The sequence below is a fragment of the Sus scrofa genome, chromosome 16, assembly GCF_054392235.1.
Source record: "Sus scrofa isolate SSC_HxYL_T2T_F1_AM1 chromosome 16, Sscrofa_HxYL_maternal_Yorkshire_Landrace_v2.0, whole genome shotgun sequence".
NCBI classification, from domain to species: Eukaryota; Metazoa; Chordata; class Mammalia; order Artiodactyla; family Suidae; genus Sus; species Sus scrofa.
In genome coordinates, this window is record NC_139398.1 from 73,991,239 (window position 1) to 74,011,217 (window position 19,979).

A 19,979-nucleotide genomic window follows, 5' to 3' on the forward strand; every position below is an offset into this window, starting at 1 on the left:
TATCAATTACCATCATGTAACAAATAACAGAAATGGGGACTATAGGCGCTATGCTTTGTTTTGATCTTCTTACTTTTGTCCCTTTAGTATTTTACATAAAGGGGTTGTCATCATGGATATGTTTACAATTAGGTATTTAGGAAAGAGATTATTCAGATTGAACTGTGATTATTTATAACAGAATATCAAATATCATCATTCAGAATTGATGAGTAAGTGAACCAGAAATGAATGCAATGGCTGTTTGGAGCAGTATAAATATATATGGAAGTATATATGGTACTGAATAAACAGATGAGGGAATTATGTTAGTTATTAGGCATTTTATGTCAGCTCCAAATCCCACCTTCTGTATTCTATTTTGTGATGCTTGAACTGGACTCTATAATTTTCCTTTCTTCTCTGCCAACGGGATTTCTGTCAAGTTCTTCCAATAGGAGGTACTGGAGAGAAATTAGAAAGCAGGTAAAAAGAGTATTCTCCCTGTAAGAGACTTGCTTTGCCTTTTAATGTCACCCTTTACCTTGAGATGGCAATAGATTCCAGTCACCAGTCATTGTGCTTTCCCAAAGGTATCAATTTTAGCCAAGCAAACTTTGCTCCTTGTGAGTCTGATCTCAAAGGCGTAAGTGTAAGTGTTCTCCTGCAAGCTCCCAAGATGCTGGCAGCACATGGGCAGACCTCAGAGGTCTGAGATGCCGCTCGGCAGAGCCTCTCACCTGATGATGTGCGATATTCCTATCAGCCGAGGGGTATCCTGTCCTCAGCAGTCTGAATTTCAGCTCTGGGGCTCTCTTCTCTGAGCTACTCTCCCCATCCAGGTGATGTCCTCTCTTCACATGATTGATTCCATCTCTAAAAGGTCTCTTGCACAAGTTTTAGGTTGTGTTAACCCTATCCTCTTCCTTTTGGTGTCTGCCTCCTGTATTTACTATCTCTGTGTTACTCATGGAACAAATCCTTCTGTATTCAATTCTCACTATTGAAATACCTTGTCTGGTTTCTATTTTACACAGTCCTAATTTGTTCTCTAATAGTTTCATGAAGTAGAATGTCATGACCCCATTCAGAGACTTATCCTTTATCTGCTTCATAGTGGTGAGGGGAGAGAGTACTACCAAGGTGGTCTTTCCCAAGTGGTTTTCTGAGGCATGTTAGTCCCAGCATCTCCTCCTTGAAAAATGATATTTATGGCTATGTGTATTTGGGAAATGTTTGATACCATAGCAAACTATGAAAAAAATAATAATGCACAGAATCATTAAAAAATGCTTAAGAAATCCAGCAGAAAAGAAACATTTTACTTTGATTTACAACCTCCCTTCAAATTCTTTAACTCAGGAAATTTTGATTCTCAGTTAACCTCTATTGCCACTCCGTGATATACACTGAGAAATAGTATTCTCTAGAATCCTTAGCACTTCAAGAATTATGTAATTTTTTCAAGATCCCTTCATTGAGGAGAAGTCTAATGCCTGCAATAGGTAGTGATTTTAATGGGTTTTACTTGTTTCAGCTCTAAGCATAAATGTTGACTGAGAGTAATATCCTTTGCAGTGAAATGTAGAATAAATATTGAGAAGGGGCAGGAAGGACACCAAAACACCAGAAAAATTATGACAGGAAATGAAAGACAAGGTGAGAGAGTTCTGGAGGGGATTACAGAATAAACTCATATTGCATGGTTATGGCTAAGTGAACAAGCTTAAGACACTCTCTGGGAATGACTCTCAGCTGTAGCGTTTGAGTGACACTTGATTTTGAACAAAATTATTCATCTTCTCTGTGCCTTGGTTTCTCATCTTTAAATGGAGATAACAGCATTGCATGCACTGCAGTTTTGTGAAGAATATGAAATGTAACATAGTAAATAATGTGATAATCACCCACCTAGCAATTCATTATTTAATGTAATATCAAAAACAGGAGGAGACCTTGTATAATGATAATTTATTTACTTTTTTTACTGTACCCATGGCATATGGATGTTCCCAGACCAGGGACTCAATCCTAGCTGCAGCTGAGATCTATGCCACAGCTGCGCCAACATCGGATTCTTAACCCACTGCACCAAACAGGAACTGAATAATGACTTAATTTTAGTAGAAAAAAATTGTAATAAAACATATATAAGCTGTTAAAAATGGAAGGACCTACAGAGGGTATCTCTCCCATCTCCCACATCCTATAGAAAAGACTAGAACTACATCTTCCAGAGACTAAGAGATTTGGTTATGGATCTACATAGTAGGGAAGTTGGATGGAGTCTTTAGCCTCCTCACCCTTGGTAGAGACTATTTTAATTAAACTCTAATTTGTTTGGCTGTAGAATTTTTGGTGCTTTCCTGGATAAAGGCAAGAGTAGTAATTCCAAAATATTTTTTTTCTAGGTTCTGAACTCTGGGTGAGAGCAGCAATGCTTAAGACCTAGCTGCAACTAAGGAGGGCTTTATAGATTTAGACAAACTATACCACATGCTTTTTCCAGTTTCTAGTCCCTGTTTCCCTAAGACCATTCTATGTGAGAGAAACATGGGTGGAGTTAGCATCAGGCAGAGCTGGAATAGGAAAAAGGGAGAATAGTCTCATTCATTTTTTCACTTTGATTGAGGTATAGTGGATAAAATTGAAAATATTTAAAGTGTACAGTGTGAAGATTTAATATATTGTGAAATAGTAAATTGTGAAATGATTCCCTCCATTGAGTTAATTAACATATCCATCATCCCACATACTTTTTTATGGTGTAGATATTTAGTTTCTACTCTCTGAGCAAATTTCAAGTCTACAATACAGTGTTATCAACTACAGTGATCAAGTTGTACATTAGATCCTCAGATCTTACTCCTCTTATAACAGAAGGTGTGTTGAGAAGGCAGGAAGGAGATGAAGGATGGACCATTTTAATACAAACTCGAATCTTTTTAAGAGCTAGGTGACCAAGCTTGGCTGTCCCATACCTTCCACCTCTCAGAAGCCCCAGGAATGCTAACACTGGGATGGAAGTAACCATTTCATTCCCCCACACCTAAGGAAATGCTTCTAAGCTTTATGAAACAGATCCAGAGAACCATGTTTATTGTTGCTTTCTTTAGCAATAACACTTAGTACAGTGGAGAATACGACATATAACCACAGTCAACGTCATGGAATTATGATGAACATATTGTTTTAAAAAAGCTTAATGAGATAAAACAACACTGTACTGCAGTCCAACTAAAGCTATGTACAAATGCCTACATAATTTATGTCTATGTATAATTCATATGTACACAAACACCATACTTTATTGAGGTAAAATAGCACAGCAAGGCTAAAAACAAATGGCTAAGCTCAACGCAGGCTTTACAATGCCACTGAAAGCATTTTGCTAGCATAAAGGCCTCCAACATGCTGGGATTAACCTACTGATAAATATTTAGACTATTTATATTTTATTCTGTTGAAAACTAGCCAAAATAAACATATTTTAAGGCAACCTTTGGAAGTGTCAGCATTTCAGCATCTGTTTTGTGGTAAATGCTATTCACAGTGACAATTAAAATATTGAACAATGAAGGACAAAGACTGGCAAGTTCATCTTGTATCCATTTTATCCTATTACAGAAGTTTCTCTAATGTACAGATAATTCCTATTTTTCAACAACCTTCAACTTCCAATATTGAGGAGTAATATTATTGCTTTTTTGCCCATACATGCTTATTCAAAGACATGGATTACAGATTTTCAATTTTGATTTCACATTCAGAAAATCATCTCTGCAGGTCTTACTGATGTTTCTTTAATTCAGAAAATGAGAACCTATAGAATACAGGTTATTGTGGCTGCAAGCTAGTCAACACTGCTACTCACTTCCATTGTGTCTTTGGAAAGATAAACTATCCAATATACAAGGTTGAATCCTGCAAATGCAACTGGGAAGAGAATCCGAGAATATTGGTCTATTTTACTGGTATCTCCAAAGACTGGAGAGAGGGGTGGGGGTGTAGCAGGTGTTGACTGTAAGATGGGAGCTCTCGCGAGGACTTTGCTGGCCTCAAAAGATGGAACAATTGGCAAGGTCAGAGAGGTGATTCTTTTCTTCAGATGATACTTGGAATCAGGATGCTGTGGAGAAAAATACATAATAAGCCTGAGCAAAAGTATAGACATCACTTATCTAGTTACTCATTTTTAGTCATTGACAGCTACTTACTGACTACTTGCTATATAAGCTAAAATATCAGTAAACTATTAATAGTATTTGTTGGTGTTAACTTTTCCAAGAAAGTGGTAAACAATTTTTTTTAAAAAATGATTTGCTTCCATCCAATATCCTATGAATTATTACATCAGCAATTGATGCCAAGCATGTCCCATGTTCTAGAAACTATGTTAGGTATTGTACCATTAGTAAGAGATAAGCCAAGTTACACGTGCTTATCTAACCCCTACCCCCAGTTATGCATAAACCTATAGGGCAGTGGGTATGGGCAATGAGAGGGGATTTCAAATTAGAATATGTAGGCAGTGAATACAAGAAAATAACAGGTCAGTTAAATGATATCACTTTTCTAAACACATTCCCAGCTTACAGACTGATCTTTACTCATTCGTAAATTCCAACCAACTGAGGTTATCAACAACAGTACAAAAAATACTAAGGTGCTCTTGGATTTCAAAAGCCAGTGACAAAATAGAAATAACATTAAATTCAATGGGTGACTACTCATCCCTTATAATATGAGTGCCTCTTGGTCCAGAAGTTCTGTATTGAAAACTTTCTGCTCCCCATTCAAAACCTCTCTGCTGGTCTCCCTCCGTCTTAAGTAACCAATAAATGATTCACTTACTAACCTCAGAATTTTTGCTTGTTCTTTTCTATCATTAGATTTTCTGTTCCACTGAAAACAACCAATTCTAGTCTTGAAAGGGATATTTAGTGCATCAACTGATAGATGAGGAGGCTAAGGCCCAGGTAGGGGAAATGCTTTGCCCATAATTGCATAGCCAGTAATAATTGACCATGGTCAATCTCAGTGCTTTTTTATCCTAGCATTTTCTCATCTTTAAAGTATTGAGCCTCTAATTCTGTTGGCTTTAGATTCCTCTTGTAATGTTGGAGACTGGAGGGGGCTTTCTCCAATTCTTGTCTTTTCTTGTTTATAGCCTATAATAATCATTCTCCTTGTGGCCAGGTTGTCCTTGTTGGGTCTCTGCCTTCAGACACTGGCTGTGCATTATCCCTGCTCTTGTAAAACTGCCTTGTTTCCTCCCTGGCAGCAAAATCACCACTTTGCTGCCTGGCAGGGTGTGTTACTCATGTGGGCAGGCTCCTGTGGCTTTAGACAGCAACCCCACAGCAACAAGATGAGGCGGTGGCCTCCCCTGTGCTGGTTGAGCCACAGGACCAGAGTGACCCGCCGATACAGTGACATTTGGACTGCAGGAAACAACAACCCCAAAAACCTCTTTTCTCTCTATTCCCCTACTGAATTTTGCTTTTGATTTGTCAAGGAAGTTGCTGAGTATCTAGATAGTAATAGTCATTGTAGAGCGTTCGAGCCCAATGTTCTTTTAGGGTCGATGGCAAAATCGGTTTCTTTGCCAAAAGTAGAAATAAAATCTGTGTAAAATCTGATTTGACATGACCATGGCGAATTTCAAGCAGAGAATATCTTTATTTGTTATCTGTTGACCCAGTATTGTGCTAGGCATGCTGGACAGAATTAAATAAATCATAGGTCTTAGAAGCAGAAGATGATGTAAAACAGAAGAGTGCCCAGTCCATTGATCTTGAACAGGAAATAAGTGACATTTTCTATTAAAAACGTGACACCTGAGGACCACTGTGTGCCCGGAGTCACCAGAGGTCTGGTGTGGGGATAGCAGCAGAGTCATGTTGTTTTGGTCTCAATGCATGATCCTCTCAGAGAGTAAACACAGCATTGTCCACCAAGAACTTTCTTCTACCATGTTTCTCACACTCTGCTTTGAATTTTCACATACTATATATGTTATTAAACTATTCTCCACCTGAAAGAGCAAAATGTGTCACTCTTTAATTATCTCAAAAGTGTTCTTCTTCTCCCAGGTATGTGGAACATTAAAATACTTTACCCTAGTAAATTTTCTAAGGATCATAATGGAGTAGAAAGAAGGCAAGCCTTTAGATCAGATTTTCTTTCTAAACCCATCTTGATTTGGAATAGCATGCATTGCCTCTCTGATACCTATATTTCTTTCTTTTTCATGGAGAGAGAGGCTCGTTGAGATAAAAAAGTGATTGTAAAACATAGTCTAGCATAAAAATGGAAAGCATTAATTTATGTCTCCTTCTCTTTTTGAAGGTGTGAGGGAAAGTGATTTGCCAGTCTCTTGGTATTGCCACAGTGTCACAAGTGACGTAACGGGGATTACCAAATAACCCTGGTGCGGAGTTAAGCAACATCATTCTAAGACCAAACAGCATGAAAAATGTATGCACAGTGATGTTAGCCTAGAATTAAAGGTTCCCTAAGACAGGATTCACCTTTTCCTCGTCTACTTTCCCAAACAGTTGCTATGGAGGGTTGCTTAAGATTTAAGAGGGCAGCAACATCAGGAAGCCCATCCTGCACTTTCGTGTGGACAACTTACCTGCTCTGGGACTTACACATGCCATAGGAGTCACAGACTCTTCCTAAGCTTCAAGTTCCCAACTTTAAAGTTAGGGACAATTATTATTTCATGTAAGGTTTTTTTTTTTTTTTTTTTTTTTTTTTTTTTGTCTTTCATTTAAGAACTTGAGAAATAAAATGTGTCTTTCCTCTGTACACTTTTCTGCCTCCTTAGCCATTACAACTCTCCTTGCTGTCATCACATTCTTCCTTGTACATATTATTTCTCCTGTGCTTTACCCCCTTTCCTGACATGAAATCTCCTTAAAGGTAGAGTGCCTATTACTCGTTTGTGTAGGTACTCTACAGCACCTAGCCAGTGCAGAGAACACAGTAAATGCTTAATAAAAGTAAGCTGAATCAACAAATGAATGAAAATCGAAACATTTCCCAAGGTTGCTTAGGCCAAGAGAAGGGAACAAAACGGTCTATGAGTATTATGCCTTATATTTTAACATATTACTTTATAGTCCATTATATTATAGGTATCATATCTAAGTGCTTACCATTTACAAACATTACATGGCATTTTGCATGCTTTATTTTGCTTATTACTAGAAAGAATCTGTAATGTAATATTACTTTCATTTTAGAAGCAAATTAAGGCTTAAGCAGGAAGCTTACACAAGTAATAAGTGGCAGTGTCTGAATTCCACCCCTTTCACATGCCCAAAATCATACTCTTAATAAATACCATTTTTTCCCCATCAGATTTAGGGTTTAGGGCCCAGTTTCTTAACCACAAAACTATTGACATACTGATACTTAGCTGTGGGGAACTGCCTTGTACATCATGGGCTGTTGAGCAGTACCTTTGTCTTCTACCCACAAGATGCCTTGGAGTTTTGATAACCAAAAATAGCCTTATATCTTGACAAATATCCTCAGTGGGGTTAGGGGGGATTCACCTATCATTGAGAATCGCTGGTTTAGAGTTACACTGTCTCATTGCCCAGTGGTGATTAGGGGGAGTTCTAGCAGGCAGCAAAAACAATGTGCTCAAGTAAATGCAAGAGGGCTGGCTAACCCACACACTGGATAGTCAGCTCCTGGATAATTGGGAATTGGTAGTATCAGAGACTGGACACCAATTCAGAAGAATCACATTGAATTTCTGAAATGAAAGGCAATTTTGCAAGCCATTCAAGCTACAGGTTTGCATCAGATCCCGCCTGCTCTATTGTAAGCTCAGCAGCTTCAGCTGATGGTAAAATAGGCTTTTGTCAGAGTCCAGATGAGGGCTCAGCTTGGGGCTGTCACTGTTTTGAGTGGAACACCTGTGGTTTTGAATTTTTCCAGGGCTCCCCTGCTGCTCAGTGCCATCCTGCTTTGGGTATTTTTAGAGCACTGCTTTGTTTTAAGTAACACCATATTGCAAAGGTACTTTGAGTCAAACTGGACTTTGTGACCATCAGTTATTTGGTATAAGATAAGGCATTTGGGAAGTACTTAGAGCAACTTTGATACAACATTCGGTGAGTCTGAGGAAGGGAGCAGTGGGTTACCTCTTAAGAGAGAGATTCTTACTAAGGCTGCCTTACTCAAGGGACGAACAAAGCATCAGCTTTTATAACCAGCAAGTAGGGGCACTAAAAATAAGAGAAAATAACCTGGAAAGCATTTAGTATTTGGCACTTTTAATACTCTCAGATTAAGCATTATGGTGAAAATAAGCTCTGTCAAATATCCTTACATTTATTTTACAGCTGGTAGAATTGAGAGCAGAGACAATTCCCAAATGTCTGCAGAGAAGCAGTTTTTTGGTAGGCATTTTCTGGGCCAGTGGTACCAGGAGGATGTCTGTAAACCATGTTGGAATGTTTGGAGGGTACAGAAAGGAATATTGGATGGTGATTTGATGGACAGTCTAGGAAAAGATGTAACTGCCTACACCCCTGTCTAATCCACCCCTTCTTTTCTCTAAGTCATACAATGGCACCACCATGGGGAAGGGGCATCATGATCTTTCTGTGCCTCAGAGTCTCCGATGGTCTTAATTCAACCGTTAATTCTGGGGAGTAATGATAGCAGTCAAAAAAATCTTAGCAAGATTTGGAACAGAGAAGGTAAACCTTTGAGTACTCCATGCTTTGTATTTGCCTACATAGGTAGAAGGCAATGTGAACGGCCCAGCAGACATTCCCACCTTGACAAGAGTATGGAAGGGACAGTATGTCTTATCTATGTGCCCAAATTTCTAACAGCTGATTTAGTGGCTTCTAGAGCAGGGCCAGGCTCATTTTCTGTTTGTAGCATAGGCAACCCTTCCTCCAGAATCACCCCTCCAGACTAGGTAAGGTACTCTTGTAGGGGTCCTCTTCACCCTACTATATATATATAACTACAGCTTTTATCACTATGTATTGTCTGGTCTTCGTGATTTTCCTCTCTTCCTGCTCGACAAGAAGCTCCATGATGGAAAAGGCCCTATTGATGTCACTTACCAATGTATCCTCAGCATGCTGAAAAGGGTCTGGCACATAACAGCACTTACCAAATGCTTATGGAATGCATAATTTGATGAACACATAGGTACTTAATAAATAGGTGTCAGGTGAAAAGAAATGTAATCAATATAAATATAATTGTCTTGACTAATTAAAATTTGGTCCATATTTTTTGTATATAATTTACCAAGAACACACACCTCCCATGAAAAAGAAGCCACATGGGTGATAGGCAGGGGGACAGGGGATTCATTCTTAGGAACATAGTGATGAGGGCTTAGACTAGCAAAACATCCAAAAAGAGATCAAGGTCTAAACTTGATCTTTCATAGAAAATAAGTATGCTAGAGACATATAACAAACTCTGAACCAAATACAGCAATCTCCCTCTCATGCAAAAATAGCACACCAGATAAAAACAACATGGAAAGATACCATATAAATGTGAAAGAAATTGTGGACAATTCTCAAAATCTAAAAATATAAAGTCTCCATTTCCAAATGCCTTTAAAACAGAAGGATAATTAGTCTGAAGAGCACTTGAGAAGATTTAGTTTTAGATGTCTCTTCAGGTTTGAGTATTAGATTTGAAATACCTGAATTTCCTTGTCATTATTAAGTTTAAAGGTCAAATTCAAAGTGATGAAGTTTTCATATTCGAAGTAGCTTCTATGAAAAGCAATGTGCACATTAACACATAAAACTTAGAATCACATGAAGTAGCTAAGCACTTAATTTCCTTTCAGCTTCACCATATTGCTTTGCTGTTTCAATGTCCAACTTTCTCAAATAATGTTATTTTGATTACAACTGAATAGGCATTTTTAAATGTCATGGTATTTGAAAGAAAAAAAAATGACCTTGCAATCATAGTATGCCACTGTGCTGTATAAATTCCAAATGTGTAATTTATGTTTGTTCCTCTACATTATACAGACTAATTGACAGGTTTTGACATAAATAAAATGTGCGTGTTCTATATAATCATCTGTATTTACTTTCTGATAGCTACCAAGGTTTATATTGTTAGGTTTGGTTATTTTTGTTTTTATTTTTATTTTTACACTTTGACTTAACCTTTCAGAAACAAAATTCTGCTTTCGATTGCTTTAAAATATTTTAGTTGCAGCCAAGTTCAGAAATACAATTTTTCATAAGAAAAGTCAACTTGTAAGAAAAAAAGTACTTGGAGATGATTTGAATGCAATTTTCTATCTAGCTTCCCTAAGGACATCCTCATTATACGTTACTATTTTAGAATTACAGAAGGCAGTTTATATGAAGACCTGAGATCTTAAATTCCATCTTATTAATAAATTATACCTTTAAAATAGTAGACTAAAGGAATAATAACTCTATGCTTTCTCTAAGAATTTGAAATCATTTTCTCCTCAGTAATATATGTTTCAAGAGTTGAAGTAAGGAAGTTGGTCTTTCTTTCCATCTCAATATCTGATCAATGACAATATTCAAAATCATTAGAATTATTTTCTTATCCTGTTTCTCATGAATTTTTATTTTTACTGTATTTCTCACATAAGAAACTGTTAAACAGAATTCTGATAAATATACAATTCTTCTTTTCCAGATATATGTTAAGATAATATATGATCTTTGGATGATATGTCAGTTATATATCTATATAAATACAGACATTATATTGTAACATAATCACTTATTTTTATGAACATTAAGTCTCCATAATATTTGGCATGTATCTTTGCTAAAAAAATAATTTCCAAGTGTCTTGAACTGAATCTTTAGACTAACATATTTTTTGCTACAAGATTTATATTTATTATGATTTTTCAGAATACACATGCATATATTTTAAAAACATCATTAAATCAAGGGAAGAATTTGGAGACTGACTTTACCTACATTCAGCAATATGGGTGAAACTAGAGATTTTCATACTAAGTAAAATAAGTTGGAAAGAGAAATTTCTGACAATACCACATGATATCACTTATATGTGGGATCTAAAATATTGTGCAAGTAAATCTATCTACAAAACAGAAACAGACTCACGGACATAGAGAACAGACTTCTTGTTGCCAAGGTGGAAGGGGAGGGAGTGGGATGGACAGGGAGTTTGGGGTTAATAGATGCAAACTATTACATTTACAATGAATAAGCGATGAGGTCCTACTGTACAGCACAGGGAACTATATCCAATCTCTTGGGATAGAGCATGGGGGAAGATAATGTGAGAAAAATAATATATATATATATATATATATATATGTGTGTGTGTGTGTGTGTGTGTGTGTGTATATATATATATGTGTGTGTGTGTGTGTGTGTGTGTGTATGACTGGATAAAGAATATATATATATATATGTGTGTGTGTGTGTGTGTGTGTGTATATATATGTGTGTGTGTGTGTGTGTGTGTGTGTGTATGACTGGATCACTATGCTGCACAGCAAAAATTGGCACAACACTTTAAACTATGATTTTAAAAAGCAGATGTTTTAACCTAGTGGTGTGTGTGCTATTATATTTCAGTCTTTGAGAAAGTGTTGGGGAGGGGAGGGCCTCAGGTTCTATAAGTCTGTGGATATTAGGAGTTCTGGAATCGATTCCTAATTTTTCTACCATCTAGTGAAAACTACCTTCTCTGAGATTCTGTTTTTTATGTCTTAGGGGAGGTAATTAGACTGGATTGCTAGATGGTAAACTTTGCTTTCCTTTTTTTAAAATGAGGCAAACTATTGTATTTGGAGTGGATAAGCAATGAGATATTGCTGTATAGTCACTGGTGATATCTAGTCGCTTGTGATGGAACATCCTGGAGGATAATGTGAGAAAAAGAAATATATATATATATATATATATATGTATATATATGTATGTATGTATGACTTGGTCACTTTGCTGTACAGTAGAGATTGACAGAACACTGTAAATCAACTGTAATGGAAAAATTAAAAATCTTTAAAATAAAAAAATAAAAACTTTAAGTTAGTATTGCTACTTAGTACAGGACTGGCCTTATCCTCCTTAGTTTCTTAGTTTGTCAAAGAGAAAAGTGTCAGTAAAAAAAACCTGTCTTTTAAAGCCAATAAACATCTGAGTACTTGGAAAGTAAAATATAGATAACTTTGTAATATTTATCATAAAATTTAACCAAGGATTAACTGGGCTACATGTATGTTTACTACTTTTATAATATTTATCATAAAATTTAACCAAGGATTAACTGGGCTACATGTGGTTTTACTACTTGGAAATATTCGTAAGAATTGATCAGTTACAAAGAAATGTTCAGTTCAAATATCTGCATTACTTGATTTAGCAGAGCAGAATTTTCTTTTCAATAGCTGCTATTTGGAGTTTTTATTAAAGTACAAATGTATACTTCTAAATTACTTATATAATTCCTTTTTAAAAATTGTGTGCAACTTAATTGTTGTGAGAATTTACTCATATGTGAATTTGAAATTTGGGGGCATATTAATGACCTTTGGATTATTAATGCTATCATTTATTTTTTTATTCAAAAAATCAGAGGTTAGGTACTGTAAATCTAAACTTCATTTTATGGATATTTTCACTGATTGTAAGTATTTGAATAAAAACCCATTAATATACATAAAATATGTATTTTATATACATATAACATGAATGCAAACATGAGAATGTTTTCATGTAAATAAAAAACTTGGCTTATAACTCAGCATCCATAGAACTGAATACTCACATCTTGCCTGCATGAAATCAAGCAGTAAGCAGATTTCTAACTAAAATTGTTCATAGGAGTCCATATTTATTTCCTTGAGACTCTGAAGCCTCATTAGGAACTTTTTTTTTTTACTTTATTCTCCCTGGTTGGTATAAGTGAACCTGTTCAAAGGAAACATCTAAAGGCTAAGAATTTTTCTCCTTTCCTCTGAGAGCTTGAAATCTGCCAGTACTACTGAGAATGATGAAAGAGGAATACCAAAAGTTTAGAGCAAAGATAAATGAAGGATTGTTGCCAGGCTTTTTTTCTGTGAAGCTGGAGAAGAAGTTGGCCTCAGAACCAAAGTTATGTAAGCAGTGTCCCACTAATACTACTTTTGAACTATCTAGCTGACAATTATTGGGCTGCTTTTTCCTGTATGTTGGGTATCATTTAGGAAAGTAAACAGTTACCAAAACAATCTCAGCTTCCAAGGGTTCAGTCGCTTTTGTGATAGTCACAGGGGATGAGGCTGCAATCTGTGCCTTCTTTTTGGCCTTCTGAGTCTGAAGATTGGTGAAGTAGTTGACAGCCGCAAACTCAATAAGAGCAGAAAAGACGAAAGCAAAGCAAACAGCTATAAACCAATCCATGGCGGTCGCATAAGACACTTTTGGCAAGGAGTGCCGGGCACTGATGCTTAAAGTGGTCATGGTTAAAACAGTGGTGATCCCTAAAATGAAAAAGAATGAGAAACGCAGTATTAGCATTTGCAATCCAATAGCAAGATCAAATGGGAACATGTTGATGGAGAGGATTAAACACTCAACAAATGTAATTTTTATTACCATTTTCTAATTTTTTGAATAGTTCACAATTATTATCATAGGCATTCACATTTTTGTATTCTTCCATGCCTAGTGTGGAGATGTGTATATTATAGTTGCTCAAAAGCTTATTTTTTGAATTTATTTAGTTTAAGTCTTATAAAAATTTGTCATGCATTCTAGTTGTTGACTTCTTGAGAAAACCTAGAGCAAAGTGTTATTAATTTTATTTATTTAAATTAAATGTATTAATTTTATTAAGTAATAAAGCTGATCAAATTTAATAGCTGATAGTCTTTCATCATATTTAATTTAATAAGTCAATTTGGTATGAACAATAAATATAAAATATATTTCTCAAATTTTAGTGGAAAATTGCCAGAACACTGTAAACCAGCTATAATGGAAAAAAATAAAAATCATTATGTAAAATAAAATAAAATCTCTAGTTTGGTTTTAAGATAAAATATTTACTTATGAGAAATTTTATCACTCATCTGCCTGCAGTTTTCTGTCCCAAAGCATTTATATAATCTGAAGGTGGTCAACACCATTATGTAAATGTTATTTTATAATTTGCAGAAAGTAATGTCTTTAAATATAGTAAATTAAAAAGTCAAAATTCATCTGAGGCTTCAATTAAACTCAGGCTTTCCTTTTGAACTACTAAATTTATAATCATGAAAACTCAGAAAAAATTGGATTTTTTAACAGATGATATTGTCTCTTACAGTTTGTTTCCTTATTTCATTTTGTTCCCTCACACTAGTAGTGATCCTATACAGCATAAATGGGATGGGACTAAATACTTAGGGTGAAGAGTGGGAAATTTGTGATATTTAACTACTTTTAGGCCTAGAAAAATTTTTTATGATCCAACCTAATGAAACTGAAATAAAATTTACATTAGTATGTTCAATATCTTGGCCTTTGTTTTTGTTGATCTACATGTCAGTTTTTAATTTTCTACTTTTTTATTATGAAAAAGCAAATTGAAATTAAAAAAAATTCTCATAAATAGGAAACAAGCCAGAGTTCTTGCTGAGACAAATCTTCTATTGATAAAAGACATAACTTGCACTAAAATAAGGATCACGTTACGTGATCCATGTAACTGAGTGAGATAGGAGCTTATCTACTTTGTGGGTTGAAAAAGCACACTGGTGTGAATATTCCTCTAAAATACATAAGCAATCCGAGCTGGAGGATGACTGAAATTAGAGCCCAAAGAGTGAAGCATACCAAAGACAGTTCTGGCCGGCACAGATTCCTTATTAATCCAGAAAGACACCTGGGAAAGAATGACTGTCATGATGCAAGGAGTATATATCTGTATCATGAAGTAGCCCATCTTCCTTTGCAAGTGGAAATAAACCGTCATTATTGCATATTCACCTGTTGGAAGACCATTATATTGGTATTATTGCTGTTGACAGCGTGCAAAAAGAATGTAATTGGAAATAAATCTTGCAGATCTTTAAGTGAACATGGGTTGGAAGAAAACAAGCAAAGGCATTTTTCTATGTATGACAGAGTCACTCCATTAGCAGATGATAGATACATCAGCTCATTGTTTTCTGTGGGGTTCTTTGTAACATAAACATTCAAAACTATTTATTTGAATGCTATGTAAATCTGTATATGCATATGGTTGCAAAATCAGCTTTAAAGAAAGCTACTCATCACTTCAGAATAGCAAGTTTAACTGACCATGGCTAATGCAGAGGAAAAGATATAGAAAATTTAAAAATGTGTGCTGGAGTCACCTTTCAGGATTATGTCCATGCACTGGTCAAATTCTTACCTGTGTTAGATTTGATTGTTTCACTAGATACTGTTTGTCCAATCAGATCATACTGAAGTAGGCTTGAAGATTCTTCTGGGACTTCCACTGAGTAAAGTGGTCCTTTTTTCCATGTATATATGATTTCACTTTTGGGGTAAGCATCTGAATTTTTTAAACAAATCAGACACAGTAGTAAATCTGGCTAGTTGTGTGTGTGTGCTTTTTTTCTATTAAGCAAATTTTATTCATTATAAGAAGGAAATTCAAACATTAAAAAAAATGTTTCTCTTTAATCCTGGTAACCCAATCCTCTCACTATTAAGATTTATGATATGATTAAGTTAATTCCCAGAATCAAACTGAGAATGTCATAGTAACATTTCTCTTTTGTTTTCCAGTATATGACTAAATCCCAATAATTACATATTTCATATTTCAAATTCATTATATGACTCTCAGAAGTTTTTGCAACTTACAACTCCCAAACTTGAGTGGACAAGCATGCCCATCCATAGGGAAATTAACCAGCCTCATAGGACAGTCAGCATTGATAGTGAGCCTATGGAACATTGAAATAAGTGGTTCTGAGTTAGTATGATGGATAAACCATTTGGGCAGAGGAAGTAGAACTGGAGAATCCTTACCTCATGGTGTAGAGAATGGTTCCATTCTGCATTATTCTGAAGAGTTTATTAGGAGTTGTCATATTGTGAGCAATTGATTTCTTGCCATTCCTAAAAAAAGTGTCAGGTGTCCAGATTTTACTGACCATCAAGTTATTCAAACTCAGAATCTCAGCTGGCCCCCCAAACTTCAACCTCTCATCAGTCCAAGTTTGGCGGAAGAAAACGTCCATCGTATACTCCTAAGAGAAAATCAAATATTCATGCATGCTTAAGAATAGTTTATTTATTAGCTTGCATGCCCAATCCTAAAACTTAAGAAATAAAGCAACTTTTCATAACAATAACATATCAAGATAATTATTTCAGTGAATTATTATTTTTTCAACTCAAAGTTTGGAATATTACTATAAAAGACAGTGCTGGGTTGTGCCAACCTCTTCATTCCTCCATATCAACCCTTTTTTACATTCTTCCTCTTTTTCTATCAGTCATCCATCTTGCCATCTGTTGGCCTACCGAATTCTCCCTCCTTAATTTAGAAGAAAAATATGAAAAGATTTAGTCTGGGTTTTGAGCTGGTTTTCCTACCATTAGTTAGTCTAACCATTCCCCTTAGCAACATGCCACTTTCAAAGGTATCTCTGAACAGCATGGTACTACTTAGTAAAGTCCCAAGAACAAAGTAACTTTACTTGATAAGCATAATTTGGCTGCATATCTTAATTACTTTACACTGTTCTCAGAGAACATAAAAGCATATGTTACCATGATTACTCAAACAGAGCATCATTTAAGTATGTATACTCAAATTTATGAGTTTTCATTTGTGGCTTTTAAGAAACAACATTAAGGAGTTCCTGTCATGGCTCAGTGGTTGACGAATTCAGCTAGGAACCATGAGGTTGTGGGTTCATTCCCTGGCCTCGCTCAGTGGGTTAAGGATCCAGCGTTGCTGTGAGCTGTGGTGTAGTTCACAGATGCGGTTCGGATCCTGCGTTGCTGTGGCTCTGGCGTAGGCTGGCAGTTACAGCTCTGACTGGACCCCTAGCCTGGGAACCTCTATGTGCCCCGTGGGTGCAGCCCTATAAAAGGCAAAAAGGCCAAAAAAGAAAGAAAGAAAGAAAGAACATTAAAAGTCTTAATAATGATAAGCTCCATTGCAAAAGTCAGTGATAAATAACAACTTGTAATTACATCAAAATACTGCTAAGAATTATTTTGCCTACTTTATATGTTCCTTTATGAGACCTGTTACAGCAAGTGGTGATTATATTTTAAAGATATAATTTAATATACTGTATACCAATATAATAATGATCCAAGCTGTAACAATCATCTCTTGTACAAAAACCCTTGAAAAAAGACACATGCATAAAATAAAGTTTCAAGTGTTCCGAGATTTCAATTCTATAGGATTGGTTATGGATGTGGTTGTGGTTATTTATTCTTGGGATGAGTCAGTACCCAAATGAAAAATATGATAGTTAAAATACTTGAGGATACTGGGGAATGCTGACTCTTCTTTCTTTCAAGACTTGAGACATTTATCTCTTAAAGTCCTCTTCACTCTCTCCCCATCTTCCTTGCTTTTTTTTTTTTTCTTATATCTCTTCTTCCACCCCCTCCTCTTCTTCTTTTACTCCTTTATTTTCACTTTCTTTTCATTCTTCTTTCCCTTCATCCTATCTTATCAACTCAAAAAGCAGAAGATGAAAAAGTCTCTAGTAACTGTTTATCTAGAATTACATTCCCGTAGTACATTTAATGATGTATTATTTAATGAATTATGTTAATTTTAGTTTCAGTATCTATATTTTACTTTTAGAGGGACATACTACCTGACAAATACAAAAGAAGCCTGATGCACTTTATTTTGGAGACTGGTTCAGGTTTTCATTGCCACTTACTATAAATACCTTCTTATGAAACCTACAGCCATCTGTACCTGGAACAGAGTTCCCAGAACACCTACTGGTCCATTTGCAAACATAAAACGTGGAACGCATTAGCTTTTCCACAGGACTTCCTTTACGGTTTTAATAAAACACACCGAGAATTATTCACTACAAAAACAGCTACGTTTAATGGATATTCTCAATATACTCTTACGTGGCATACCATTTTATTGTTTTTTTTTTTTTGCTACCCCCTAAATTTATTAGGACTTCATAAAGATGGAGAAAATCTTCTCCTTGCAAGATAGAATTGGTGAATATGTGGACAGAAAAGAGGATATCATCTTAAAAGTCCCCTCGGATTAGAGTTCAAGCAGAGCCTTCAGTGAAATGTCTAGGAGATTAAGCCTGTAATGTGCTCTAATGGCCATTTCCTCCCAGCCTGAGCACACACACTGCATTATGGATCTGGAGCCAAGTTTGGTAACAATGCCCATTATCATTACATCTGGGACTCAGCCCTCTCCCCCATAAGTAAAAGCACTCTCCTCCCTCAGAGCTCACTCACCATCTCCACATCTGACACAGGCCCAAAACTCGTCACGTAGATGTCTGTTTGGACTTCAGTGACAGCACCTGAAATGAGCCCATAGGGATGGGGCAGTTCTCATCAATGGCTCTACTATAACGCCCCTCCTCCTGTCCAGAATCTGCAACCCATCCCAAAGTTATTCCAGTAGCAAGAGGCCTTTAGTTTTTCAACTCTACAAACTCACACCAGTTGCATTATTTTGATTATGGCCAAATTGTGGAATTTAAGGAATGGAAGAGAACTAGGTTAGCATCCCAATTAAAATATATATATATATAACCTTAAGTTTTAGCAATAGCTTTAGTAGGACAAATACTTTAAAAAAGTGTTTTACCTGGAGAATCTTTTTGTAAACTGACACACACCATGAGGCAAGCACTGTTCATAACTCACATTACAGTTGAGAAAGCTGAGGCACAGAGAGTTCAAATAACTCACATTTAAGGTCATTAACTGAGGAAAGGACAGAGACTGGATGGGAACACACACATGTGGCCCCTCTCCAGTGCCCTGCAACCTACAGTCTGCCATCCTGAGCCCTCTGGGCCTTGGAACAGTGCTAAGGGGGCGACAAGTGTACAGATGCTTGATCTAGTAAGGATACTGCCTCTTACCTCCAAATCCTGGCCGTAGCCGATTGTCATAACCTTCTAGCAAGTTGTCCAGGATCCGACTGACATTTTCTGAGTAGAAATTTCCTTCATCTTCAAGTTTTCCTAGGGCATTTTCTACCCTACGAGTAGACAGTCAATGATGCTCACTGCCAGCCTCAGAGAAAATGAGCTGTTCCTTCCACCCTTGTCTAACCCACCACAAAAATCTGCAATACCACCCAGTCTTCTTCCATAATTTGATATAGAAGTTACACAGTGGGTGTGTGCTTTACCTCTCCTCCAAGCTAAAAGGAAAAATCAGGGAAAAAAAAGTCTTACTCACCACAGAATCATGTACAACCAGGACAGAGGCGACGCCATCCTGCAGTGCACTGAAATGGCCCAGTTCTCCCCCTCCTGCTTTCTCCCCTCCCAACTGGATCCTCTTTGCCAATTAACTAGAGCCGTCTTCTGGACCACTCATATCCCTTCTCCTTGTTTGCATCCAGCCAGTAATCCAGTAGATGAGAATGTCGCCAGCTAAACTTGGAGGGTTCCTCTAGCTCTCTTTGCTTTCCGTTCTGTCTTTCCACATAGAACAAGGGGGTTTGGGGCCTTCGACTACATCCTAATGGCCACTCAACCTCCTCTGACTGACTCAGTTGGGAAATGAGACTCTGAAGGTACATTGCATGGTCAGAGAGCAGTGACAATAATTGAATAAGGCATTAGGGGAGATTAGAAGGGAGAAATCCACTGCTAGTTTTGGCATGATCTTAGCAGGGCCCTGTGAGGAAATCTGGAGAGCAGTGGCATCTTGCTGATTGAGATTATGTTCCAATGGGCTCAGCATTTATTATTTCTATGGTTCACAGAAGGATTTCTGCATGCCTCTTACTGCTTTAAA

The 19,979-nt window shown here is 36.5% G+C and overlaps 1 protein-coding gene across 1 annotated transcript; it reads right to left on the minus strand.

Moving 5' to 3' along the window:
- Positions 1–3,048: 3,048 nt before the first annotated feature.
- Positions 3,049–19,770, minus strand: GABRA6 (gamma-aminobutyric acid type A receptor subunit alpha6). Its single transcript, XM_003134090.5, has 9 exons — positions 19,416–19,770; positions 19,094–19,212; positions 18,456–18,523; positions 16,011–16,231; positions 15,843–15,925; positions 15,385–15,528; positions 14,823–14,975; positions 13,227–13,486; positions 3,049–4,108 (listed from the first exon to the last, which is right to left on the minus strand). Exons 1-9 carry the CDS (start codon positions 19,451–19,453, stop codon positions 3,833–3,835), a joined length of 1,362 nt encoding a protein of 453 aa, XP_003134138.1. The 5' UTR covers positions 19,454–19,770; the 3' UTR covers positions 3,049–3,832.
- Positions 19,771–19,979: the final 209 nt, after the last annotated feature.

Coding starts and splice junctions, on each gene's coding strand:
- GABRA6 (XM_003134090.5), bottom strand. CDS start 19,453: ATGGCGTCGCCTCTGTCCTGGTTGTACATGATTCTGTG. Junction 16,232..18,455: donor CTGTGTCAGATGTGGAGATG/GTGAGTGAGCTC, acceptor ATTTTCTCTTAG/GAGTATACGATGGACGTTTT. Junction 13,487..14,822: donor GCCGGCCAGAACTGTCTTTG/GTATGCTTCACT, acceptor TTTTCATTTTAG/GGATCACCACTGTTTTAACC.